The 12664-nt window shown below is 49.5% G+C and overlaps 1 protein-coding gene across 1 annotated transcript; it reads left to right on the top strand.

The window, feature by feature from the left end:
- Positions 1-4774: 4774 nt before the first annotated feature.
- LOC125952638 (histone-lysine N-methyltransferase 2D) lies at positions 4775-7693 on the top strand. Its single transcript, XM_049682241.1, has 2 exons — positions 4775-5199; positions 5397-7693. Exons 1-2 carry the CDS (start codon positions 5091-5093, stop codon positions 7262-7264), a joined length of 1977 nt encoding a protein of 658 aa, XP_049538198.1. The 5' UTR covers positions 4775-5090; the 3' UTR covers positions 7265-7693.
- The last annotated feature ends 4971 nt before the right edge of the window (positions 7694-12664 follow it).

Below are 12664 nucleotides of genomic sequence, written 5' to 3'. Positions count from 1 at the left end.
AAGGCCCAGGGGCGATGAGCAAGACGAGCCGGGACTGGACTGAGCTACCGGTCAACGCGTGTCGTGCTAAGGATTGGGAGTTTCCATGCAGAAACTCCGGACTGTCTGGCCGGGAAAGTCAGTATCACACCCTCCCGTTCCCGTGTGACGACCGGTGGGCAGTTCCGGCTCGAAAGGAAAAACATAAACAACATGTCTATGGTGATGGTAATGGTGTTGGTGGTGGCTTCGCACCATCTCCAAGTGGGGGTAAAGGCAAACAGTAGAAGACCGGTCGGTCCATTCGAAGCCAGGTGACTTTGACCAAAGGGCACGTTCGTCCCGGTCCGGCCCGGGGTAGAAGGACAAACAAGCGGAATACCGGCCCACGGGAAATACCTCTCCTCTCCGGTGCGGTAATGATGAACGGAAATGCTGCCAGGACAAAAGGTACCCGGTATGAAGTGCTGAAGCGCTTGCTGCTAGCGTCTAACGCCTTTCATGTGGAAAGGATTTGCGGAGATACCGGTTTCCGTTTGCGCCTCCGGCCTCCGATCGGGAGATTCGCTAACACGTTCGTTGTCGTCCTCTTCGTCCGTCGACATCTTGGTTTGGTCAACGGTTCTTCGAGTGTTTAGACAGATGTGCTGCAAAGGGAATTCCCTGTATTCCTTTCGTTCCAATGTTGTTAAGCCACAACTCCTTGCGACGGGAGGTGATGCGAACGAACATCCGTTAATGGGTGTTTCGATTGGATGTCGTCGCAGTAACGGGGCATGTGCCCAGTAAGTGATAAGGCCCAATAGAAGAAGGTGACAAAATTAATCCATAAACGACTACCTTATTCGGGGTTTCAAATGGGGCACGCGATAAGGGCATGGGGCGGCATTTATGAAAAGATGAAAGGCACGCCGCGGTCGAACCCGTTTCATGCCGCCGTGTATGTCGCCGCCATTTGCTGCCGCTCGTATGTGCGAACCACGGTTGGCAATTGTGATGCGTGATTGTGACGGTTATGAAAAGCCTGACGATGATATCATTGGCCGCTATCAGCTGCCGGAGAAGGACCTACCCTATTGGAGGAGGGGAGCGCTCGTCTTGAGGTAGGTAAAGTGTGCGGTGGGAGGTGGCATTTTTGGAATACTTTCGGGTTGCTTCACGCGCAACGCAAGATAGCAAGCATATGCTGGAAGAGACATTTCGATTCCGAAAGAAAATGTCCAACTATTTGCTTGAATCAAACAATGGAAAATGAAAATCTCTCCACCTTTCGTTATGCCATTATGAAGAACTGCCAACACTTGAGAAATTTTGCGTGTGTTTCATATGTATGCCTACTACTGGTGTTATTGAATCTGGTGCTTTGCAAGTCAAATCGTTTAGAAATTCGCATTTACGGAAAGTTTCTTACCCAATGGTTACTATTGTACTGAGATGGCATAGCTGTTTATGAAAAATGTGTGTTCCAGTAGATTATTGTATCAAACCATCAAGGTTTGATTGGTTTAGGTAGCTACTATGGAGGTCACTTAGCTCCTTTTTTATGAATTGAAATATGGTAAAGACAAAGATGCTTGCTGCAAAACGTTTCAGCATTGCACATTGTTTGAACACATTATGTTGGTCAGAAATAAGAGACATCTAGTAATCGTTTCAGCAACATTTTGTTCTTCATTCAAGGTCCTTTTAACAGTATATTTGTGGTTACGTCGAAACCAGTTTCGTTTAATGCACACACACGCACGTAGGAACGCACACGGGGAGCATATAACCGTGGTTGCAATGCCAAGCTCTGTATCCGAGGTTGACCTCTCCGTCGTCGTCATCCCAGATCGGATTGGACGGCCGCCGTGAGCCGTTAATTAATAAAGCTGTAAAAACGGTTCGCCATTTCCCGGGACAAGAGGGCAAAGCCGTATGAGCAAGTGCTGCTGATGCTGCTGCTGCAGCACCATTTTGGGATTCATTGTTTTCGCTCGTGTACTTTGTGTGTGGGTGTGTAGTAGTATATAGTAAGCAAGAGCGTTGCAAGGTGGCGGTTCCACGTGTCGATGATTTCGTCCCTTTTTTACGAGGGCACTGTGTTTACTGTTGCTCGCTCGATGTGCGCCTTTCGACGGTCTTTACGACCCGCCTCCCATCGGTTGAGATGGAAGGATACTCGGTTGCGGCTACGGATGTCCTCTTTGTTTGCTCCCGGGGTCGAATTTGATTTTTCTCTTCATCCACGGCTCCCCACATAGAATACGTGGAGCTGCCGTTGCTCCTGATTATGATATGTGGCTCCGGTTTGTTTGCTTTGGCCTTTTATGTTGGCGAGCTATCAACACCGTGCGGACTCTGCTGCGGGCTTTTATGAACCGAGTTTTTATATTCAACTAACGTTTATGGAACTATACCAGTTGGCGTTGGCTCTCCTTCTACTGTTCAGAGGATCTGAAGATATTACATTTTTTGTTGGCAAAATTCAATTTATCTATACCCATAATTGTATCGCAAAGCTAAAACCGACTAATAGTACCTATTGGTTAAAGATAAATTCAGTTTTAATTGCAGCAATAAAGTAAAACAATTGAAAATTTAAAACTACATTTAATTGAATAGTAAATGCATACATGTTGCAGACTTTTCCTAAATTGCAAGAATTTAAGTGCTGCTGATTAAGAAACCTGAAACACTTAATATTGATGAGCTTGCATATGAGCAAGTGTCATGCTTACAGTATATCCACAAACCATATATGATAATTAAAACAAAAATAAAAGAGACAGCTAGATTCTAGTTTGATAAACATCTAGTTTAATAAACAGTTTAATAAATATCTAGTTTAATAAACATCTAGTTTAATCTAGTTTAATAAACATCATAAGGAATTTTCAGAAATAGGATGAGGTTTCTACACCTTGACGGGCACATACCATTGTAGAAAAGCATGAAAGCAATTGCGTTTCCTTCCTTGCGAAAAATATACTGAGGATACTGAGGATATACTCTCCCAGAAATCCCAACACCAACTGGTATAGTTCCATAAACGTTAGTTGAATATAAAAACTCGGTTCATAAAAACCCACCACAGAGTCCGCGCGGTGTTGATTGCTCGCCAACGTAAAAGGCGAAAGCAAACAAACCGGAGCCGCATATCATAATCAGGAGCAACGGCAGCTCCGCGTATTCTGTGTGGGGAGCCGTGGATGAAGAGAAAAATCAAATTCGACCCCGGGAGCAAACAAAGAGGACATCCGTAGCCGCAACCGAGTATCCTTCCATCTCAACCGATGGGAGGCGGGTCGTAAAGACCGTCGAAAGGCGCACATCGAGCGAGCAACAGTAAACACAGTGCCCTCGTAAAAAAGGGACGAAATCATCGACACGTGGAACCGCCACCTTGCAACGCTCTTGCTTACTATATACTACTACACACCCACACACAAAGTACACGAGCGAAAACAATGAATCCCAAAATGGTGCTGCAGCAGCAGCATCAGCAGCACTTGCTCATACGGCTTTGCCCTCTTGTCCCGGGAAATGGCGAACGGTTTTTACAGCTTTATTAATTAACGGCTCACGACGGCCGTCCAATCCGATCTGGGATGACGACGACGAAGAGGTCAACCTCGGATACAGAGCTTGGCATCGCAACCACGGTTATATGCTCCCCGTGTGCGTGCCTACGTGCGTGTGTGTGCGCACTGAAGGGAACAGGCTTTGTCCTTTTATGGCGATTGCAATAGCAGGCCAGGGCGTGCTTGCTTGAATCAAATTTATGAATACTTTTGTAAAAGTTAGCGAAAGAGATTGTGGGAAAATTGCGAAAAGCGCGAAGAAGCAATAGCTTGTCTACTTAATTCACTTCACATCTACCAAACGGTTTGCTAGCATATTGAAAATGTTGTTCCTAAAAACAAACACACACACACAAACACAAACTAACAAACGCAAGAACGAGCCACACTCATCGCGCGGTCCCTCTCTCTCTCTCTTGTGCTCGCATCACGCAGCAGCTCGGCCAATCACAGCGCTGCCCGCATGCCCGGCCCACCGCTCGGTGCCGAGCATAAATGATGGGAGAAGCCACCGACGGTGGGAGGAGATGGGAGCCAAGCCACCCCATGGATGGTGGTGAGCTTCCAGAGAAGCGGCCATCCCTCCGAAGAAGCACTTTGTACCGACAACTTGTTGTCTAAACATCAACTTCCGCTTCTCGCTCGCTCGCTCGCTCACTCGTTCATTCACTCGCGTTCATCCCGCGTCCTTGCTCGCGTTCGTTAGTTCGTTCGTCCTCGCTCGACTCCCACACACACACACACATACACTTGTGTGCGCGCGCGAGAGAGAGTGCGTGTCTGTGTGTGTGCCTGTGTGTGTTTTCGGATGAGCTTCTGGGCTTCTGGGCGATCCGAGAAAAGGACAGTCCCCGTGGCGGAGGGAAAGGGAAGGCACGAGTGTCCTGGCTGGTCCTGGTCCTTCGGCTGAAAAAAGGATATTCACTGGACGACTCACCGATCGGTAGTTCACTTAAGCGAAGGCAGCGGACCGGTGCACAACGAGCTGTGCGCGCCTCTTCTTTCCCTGTTGTTTTTTTACTGCTCCGTCCCTCGACAACGCCGACGACGACGGCCACGACGGCGACGACGGCCACGACGGCGACGACGACGAAGTGATCAAACCCCGAAGAAGCTAATTGGAAGTGGAAGCGAGGGGCATCACACACATGTGAACCGGATTGTTGAAGGTTGAAGTCAGTGTGCCATCGAGCGTCGAAGTGAATGGTGGTGTAGCAGCAGTCGTAGCAGCAGCAGCAGCAAGAGTGAGTGAGTGATTGCGTGCGTGTTGTCAGAGGTGCTACTGATAGCACACTTGTGTTTGGAGCTTGGACTATCAGCAACACACACACACGCACACACTTGTTGGAACAAAACAATCTGAAACCTAGTGGCAAAGCCTACTAAGGGGAGTGACAGTAGCCAGTGGAGAAGTGAAAGTCAAAAGCGAAGTGATCTCGTGACGAACTAATAATATTAATCATTGTTGACGTGCGCACCGTGTCGTTGTAGAAGTTGTTGCGATTGTGCGGTTGGTCTAGCGCCCCCCTCCCCCCTTTGTTTGGTAAAATGTCGGTAAAATCGATCGCACCCCGGGTCGCACCAGCATCAGCGTCGTCTTCGTTGTCGTCGTGCAGTGAGATCAGCATCGAGGAGCTACATTCGCGATCATCTCCAGGTGAGTTACTTGATCATTGTTGTTGTTGTGTACACCGCGCCTTTTGAGTAGTTTGAGTCTTTGTCTCGGTCGGTGCGTTGCGCCCGGTGTCGGTGTCTAAAAGCGGAAGCTAGCTCCAACCACTTGTGCTTATCTCTCGGTTCTTTCTCTCTCTCCCTTTCTCGCTCCCGCTCTGTCTCTCTTCGGTGCGTGATTAGACTTTTCGTCGGAGTTTACGCTCGCGAACGTGAAACAGGAACCGGGTGTGGCGACGGGCACGGTGTCCCCGATCCTCACGCCACCCCACACACCCACCGAAGACACGGTGCTGCAGCGGACGGGCTCACCACCACAGACGCAGCAGGCTCCACGCTTGCACGTCCTGCACGGCCATCACTACCATCCCTATCAGTACGAGATGGAGCGCTCGCGAACGATCACCAGCAGCAGCCCCAACAGCACCGTCATGCGCCAAGCACAGCAGCAGCAACAAGCCCTTCTCCAGCAGCAGCAGCAACAACAACAACAGACGCGATCCCCAATCCAGGATACGCCGGCAGTGAGCGCATTCGTGCCACAGCAGCCCTCGCAACGGTCGCAAAGGGTCGTGACTTCGCCGACGGCGAATCCCATCGAGGCCGCATTCCTGTACCAGCAGCAGCAGCAACAGCAACAGCAACAGCAGCAGCAACGCTTGTGGCAGCAACATTTGCAGCAAACCGGTTACCATCCAGCGGCGGCAGCGGCGGCGGCCGCAGCAGCCGCCGTTACCGCAGCCAGCACCGGTGGTCTACCACCGAACGCGGCCGCGTACGCTCACCCACATGCCGCCCTCATGCAGCACTGGATCCGTAATGCGGCGCTCTACCAGCAACGGTTAGCCCCACCACCGCACGGTCATCATCATGTCGGACCGGTCGGGCATCCACATCATCCACATCATCCGCATCATCATCATCATCATCATCCGCACCATCCGCATCCGTACGCATTGCTCGGACGTCCACTCGGTGCCGCGATGAAGCTACACGCCGGACAGGGTTCCGGTTCCAGCGGTTCCGGTAGTGGTGGTGGTGGTGGCAGTTCCCGTCCAAAGAAGCAGTTCATCTGCAAGTACTGTAATCGGCAGTTTACCAAATCCTACAATCTGCTCATCCACGAGCGTACGCACACCGATGAGCGGCCGTACTCGTGTGATATCTGCGGGAAGGCGTTCCGGCGGCAGGATCATCTGCGCGATCACCGGTACATCCACTCGAAGGAGAAACCGTTCAAGTGTTCCGACTGTGGTAAGGGCTTCTGCCAGTCGCGCACCCTCGCCGTCCATAAGGTGACGCACCTGGAGGAGGCCCCGCACAAGTGTACCATCTGCAATCGGACGTTCAATCAGCGCGCGAACCTCAAGACGCACATGCAGAGCCATGCGATGGTTGCGGCAGGTCAGCAACAGCAGCAACAGCAGCAGCAGCACCAACAGCATCACCAACAGCAACAATCTGCTGAGCAGCAGCAACAGCATCTACTACTGGCAGCGGCGAATGGTGGCCTCCCGGGTATGTTGGAGGGAGTAAGACACACGGTACACGGTGCGCCTGCCCTCGATCTGTCACAAAAATCCTCCAACAGCTCGACGGAAGGAGAGGATGAGCTGGATGATGAGGACAAGGACATCATCGTCGATGATGATTTCGAGGATGAGGAGGAAGAGGAGGAGCGTCGCCGAATGGCGGAGGAAGAGCTGGATGAGGAGGAAGAGGACGACGAGGTATTGGAGGAGGAAGAGGATGAAGAGCTGGAGCTGGAGGAGGTCGACGATGAGGTCGATGAGCTGGAGCGTCGCGCCGGGATGATGGCCGATGTGCGCCAGATGTTGCTGCTGGATGCCGGTCTGCATCACTCGCAAATGATGGGCAATCGGGAATCTAGCACGACCTCACCGAGATCGACCACGACGACGACAACGACGACGATGACGACGACCGTCATGACACCATCGAAGGCAAGTGGAACCGCATCGGAGTCACCGGAACCGAAAGTCCCGAAGCGATCCCTCGGTTTCTCGATCGATGAGATAATGCAACGATAAGCAGCGATGGAAAGGAGGATGAGAAGGTGGAAAACGGGAGGTTGTGTGATGTTCCTTATCGTTGATGCTGTGTTCGCGGGTCGGTCAGGGTGTCGGTCCTTAAAGGTAGAGGGAAGGCGAAGTAGAAGAAGATCGTGCCAAATGATGCATTCCAATGGCTTCGTTAGGTTAGGGTAAGGTCCTGTAGCGTTGATTCCAGACCAATTTCAGACGTTTAAGAGAGAGAAAGAGAGAGAGAAACAGAGAGAGACACAAGGAGAGAGAGAAAGAGGAAGAGAGTGAGCCATAATTACAACCAAACACATGTAATTTACCATAAAACAATCGAATGAGGGCAGACACACAGAGCATGCAGGGAGAGCGAACCAAAGAAGAGAAGGAAAAGATAGAGAGAGAGAAAAAAAGAGAGAGAGAGAAGGAAAGAGGAAAGAGAGGCTGCATGGGTGGGTGCATGTTGCAGTTAGAGTAATGTTTAACTGTTTTACCATGCCACCATCGCCATCACCATCGCCATCGCATCACCGATCGCAATTTGAAGGGTGATCGCGACGATCAGTTCCTCGCTACACAGGACACACAAACACACACGCGCACCACCCTTATGTTGCCGGCAATCTAGGGGGTTGCTGCTGTTGCTGATGCTGTGATCGTGTGTTTGACCCAAGACTGACTATTTGTTTTTATGAGTTACTAATTATTGCGAACCCGTCGACGTCGTCGTCGTCGTCGTCGTCGGGAGGGTCCATACATACACACACGCACACAGAGAGACACGTATAGCTTTATTGTTAGCCCTTGGTGGCAGGGTGTTGATGCAGGACGACGCGTGTAAGGCTATTATTTGAGCGAGCAGCGAGTAGGGTATACCCTTTGCGAGGGGTCGAACGTGCAGGCCATTGTGTTGTTTATGATTGCAGGCGAGGTTCCAGACGTGGTGCCAGGTACCGACCCAGTGCAGCATAGTTTGGTCCCTTCCTTCTTCGAGGTGATCTACGAGGAGGTCTAGCGTTGTGCTTCTTTTGCAGTTCCATCAGAACCAGATAGTATTTGAAACTGATCTCACCGTCTGTGTGTGTGGAACGGCGGCCACACTAGGGTTCAAGTTAGCGCACACCAAACACACCTACACATACCTACTAACTAGCGTCCAATAGAGTAGAAAGATAGTGCGACGATGCTATTGTATATAAGGAAGAAGGTGATCACCGGTAGTGGCACCGAACATTAGTGAAAATTCATGTACATTATGTTTGTAGCATTTAAGCGTTTTCCAAACTACCTTCATTAGCTGTTAGTATCGTAGCCACGTAAGCAACCAAACAAAACATACACATACCTAGCAATACACAAACGTAACTTATTGGTGAGAGAGCGGATCCAAATGATTAATAAAATTCAGCAAACTCATAGCGCTAGACGAGAGCACAGTAATGTGCCTCAGGCTAATTTAACCCTTGTGTTCGATGCTGTGCTTGTGAGTGATGTTCGATGAATGAAAGAAATGGCTGTGAAACTGGTGGGAGGTGTATAAACCACACTTTAGGACCAGGTTTGTATGAATTCTGTTTTCCGGAAGCAGCTTTAATGGTCTTGTGATCTGTGAGCAGGTTTGACATTTTTCTTGCTGAAAATATAAAATACATAAATAAAATTCTAGGGATTTCTCATTGCAGTTCCCATTAAACGCCTTTTCAAATATTTAGATTACCTTTGCTATGCATGTTGTGTATTCATGTAACGGAGTTAGCTTTGCATAAGTATTTAAGGAATTTATCAATTTCCTTTATTTGTCGTTACGTTATTGTTGTAACATTAAATCCTGGTATTGACATTGACATGTGGGACATTACTTTTCTTTTTACAGTTTAATTATTGAACTTTCATACGATATATTTCATGTTTCGTAAAATTTTATGCATTGAACTAGTATATGTTGAGCAAAACGGAACAATATGAATTCTAGTTTCAAATCCGTGTGCTATTTAAAAATTGATAACGAAAACATTTAAACAATCGCTTTAATCAGCCCCTCCTTCTATTAGATGACTTGGTGGCCCATTTCTGATATCAAATTTCGCCCAAAACAATATCGTATCATCTTGTGGCCCATGAACCGCACCTGAAATATTGGCAAGAACTTTTCGCATTCCGCGGAAGCTTCCGCTGAAGCTTTCACACACCGGGATTCCTTTTTGGTATTGGGATTTTGGAATCCCTTTTCGACGATTCGGGCAAGATGTCACGAAGCTGTTCCGCATGCGCTCGCCTTCGCCAGCATCATCTCTTGACTGACGTTAGAGCATCTTATTGCATCACGATGCAAGTGGTTGCGTCAAAGCATGAGCATGGGACTACACAACCAGCTACTGATCAACAATACTCAGCCGCTGAAATTAAATCGTCTCTCTCTCTCGGTTGCACTGATTAGGAGTCAGGGACGTGTCACAGGAGAGGTGTTGATAAGAACGAAAGCGACTGAAATGTGACACAGCGGAGACACAGCGTAACAGCGACACAAAGTAGTGACACACTTTACCTCTCCGTATTACCAATGACGTCGCCGTCGCCGTTCGGTGGTAAATAGTGACGATACAGCTGCTGTTTGGTAGGCCGGTAGTCATAAGTACGTCGCGACGTTGCTACCAATCCCAGGAAGAAAGCGCGCGTAGCTTATGATGGAATGCCACGGCAACCAGATTGTTGAAGGAAGCGATAAGCCCGACACTGTGGTGTGGTTGAACCAGCCGAATGCGAGCCTCGTACCGAGGATCGTAGGGTCACGACTCCCTGACCACTCTGGAAATGATTATTCGAAGCGTCGATGGCGTTGTTTGTCGCTACCAGGGTGGCAGCGAAAGGTCGCGATCGGCAATCTAAATAGCGAATACAATGTCCCGTTGGTACCGTGAGTTTGTTCGGTTTAGGTCCTCCTCGAATTATATTTTTTTAGGTAAACTTGGAATTAACCATCAAATTAAGAGGAAACTCCAAACGAGAAGCCCTCGATAGACTGTGAAGCCCATCTGTGGATTAGCGTGTATTCGTCACATTCTGATCGTTAATCCCTTAAAAACCACCATGCACCATTCAACCAAAAACCCACTCTTACCTGGATCGTGGCTCATCAAACCGAGTGTCTGTCGTACCAGGCCGGGTACTCTCGGGGAACGTTCGCCGGATCTCAACGGGACGCTTTTAGAGCGGGATTTTAAAGTTTTAATTACGGGGTTTTGATGGCGATTAGCTCGAACCCAGCGCTGACAGTTCCCGTTCACCGCATTACCTTCATCTCGTTGGCTCACGGGTCGGCGAGAATCCACTCCGGAAACATAGGCCGAAGACCCGAATATGACGACGTAATGATACCAGCAAGCCGTGGGTCCGAAGAACCAGAAGTGGGACTTTTGGGACCGCCGGTTTTCGATGATATTGATTTTAATAATTTCCCAGCAAATTCCCATCCCCAATTAAGCGCAAAACGGAAGTGAGATCGAACCGGAAAAAAACGTAGGGGTTCGAACATTCGGCAGCATCGGCAAGAATACAGGTAGTTATACCCATGGCGATACCCTTAAACGGAACCTATAATTTTGGGTCCACTACTACTTCCAACACGCGGGTTATAATTATTGCAACCGAAACTAGCCATCTGGATCGGGGATTCGATCGGGGGTTCGTTTTTTTGTTTATGATTGAAGACGCGAGACCCAACGGACGGAACTGGATCCAGTAGACAGACCAACTAGACGGTGTTGAACTTGGCGTATTGGATAGCGTTTTTGTGTACAAAGTATGAATCCGGATTCCGGAGTGCCTTTGGACATCCTTCATCCCTGCTGCTGCTGCTGCTGCTGCTGCTGGAATGGATGAATGAAATCCGCATGGCACCTGCCGATGATCTGTTGCGCGATTTACCTTCCGTTCTGCAGTAGTAGTCCACCTTTGGGTTGGCTGGCTGGTGGTGGATTTATTTTTTTCACCGAATTCCACCGAAAACCGAAATCGCGGCTCTGCACGACCCGTCCATTTCAATCACATTAATCACAATTGGCCAACGAGCGCGTCCATGATCTGTTCTGTTTTGCGTACCAGGAGAGACGGCCGGAACGACGCGCCGTGATTGATTTCCCAGAAAATCCGTTGCAGCGCCCGGTGCCGGAATGCTGCCAATCGCATCGAGGATGGCGAATTAAAACCGGTGCGGAGTCGCTGGTTTTATGCGCGTTGCAGTCCTGCAATCTTGCACCGCTATTTGGCAATTGGTGCCGGGCAAACTGCTCAAGATTGGAGCGCTGCCGATGTGGCTGTTGCTGCTGCTGCTGCTGCTAGACGCTATCAATCAAGCCGTCCCCGGCTGTGATCGCTGGGTTTGATCCGCCTTTGACTGACCCAACGGCCCCGGTGATGTCGATCGTGGATGTAATTCACAATTCGGCCGTTCGGCCGTTTGTTAGAAGGATGGATGTTGTCCGGTCTGGTCTCCCGGTCTGTGGTGAGGTTGGCTAAATTCTGGCTAATTAAATTTATTATCGAGCGCCCGAAACTGCGCCATCTTTCACTCACTGGTTGTGGCTGGAGTTGGATGAAATTTCTTTCTGACATGATCACTATGATTCACTCCACGACGCACACACACATACACACAGAGACAGGCACACAAGCACAGTCGGCCCCAATTAATGATAATTTCAGCGCCAAACCGTGCTGTGATTATGCTGTGATATGAAAATTGGTATCCCGCCAGCAGCGAACCACTTTTTGGGTTGAGGGGGGGGGGGGGGTCTGGAAACGGTTTCGTTTGGCGAAACGTTTAGCACTGTTTAGAATGCACGTTCACCCGTTTTTGGCCAGACGATCATCGTTCTAAGCGGTCGTTTGGTCGATGTTTTGCGAAGGTTTTTTCGGAACGATTTTCGAATTTTCAAACAATTGAACGGGACGGAAAAGAGTGATTGTCAGGTTCCGTGCATTCCTTCGATGCAATGGTTTAATGCCCGGTGTCAATGGTTTAATTCGTGTTTGCCTTTCTCTCTCTCTCTCTCTCTCTCTCTCTCTCTCTCTCTCTCTTTCTCTCTTTCTCTCTCTATCTCTCTTCACCTGGCCCCGATAATCGCGCTGTTTGTGACGTGGGACGTGAAGTGAAAGAAACGTAACGAAATCGCCATCAAAGCCGGAAAGACATCGAGCGGCCATCGAGCAGCGATCATCATCATCATTCCGGATCGAGATCGAGATTATCCTGTCAGGTGCGTCAGTGGAGCGGAGTCGTGAACCATCCGCCCAGCTCGACACCGCTGTCGACGATCGCGCTTGGCATTGGTCGGGGGGACCCTTTTTCGGCCTTAGCTAGACCGGCCGTGATCCTTTCTACCCTGTCCTGCCCCATGCCTTTCTCCCAAC

Source organism: Anopheles darlingi, chromosome 2 (assembly GCF_943734745.1).
Source record: "Anopheles darlingi chromosome 2, idAnoDarlMG_H_01, whole genome shotgun sequence".
Taxonomy (NCBI): domain Eukaryota; kingdom Metazoa; phylum Arthropoda; class Insecta; order Diptera; family Culicidae; genus Anopheles; species Anopheles darlingi.
The sequence above is the reverse complement of the archived record's forward strand: the minus strand, read 5'-3'. Positions and strand labels throughout refer to the sequence as shown.

Excerpts from the sequence above, each read along its gene's own strand:
- LOC125952638 (XM_049682241.1), top strand. The coding sequence starts at position 5,091 with ATGTCGGTAAAATCGATCGCACCCCGGGTCGCACCAGCATCAGCGTCG. Across the intron at positions 5,200-5,396 it reads ACATTCGCGATCATCTCCAG|ACTTTTCGTCGGAGTTTACG; the intron begins GTGAGTTACTTG and ends GTGCGTGATTAG.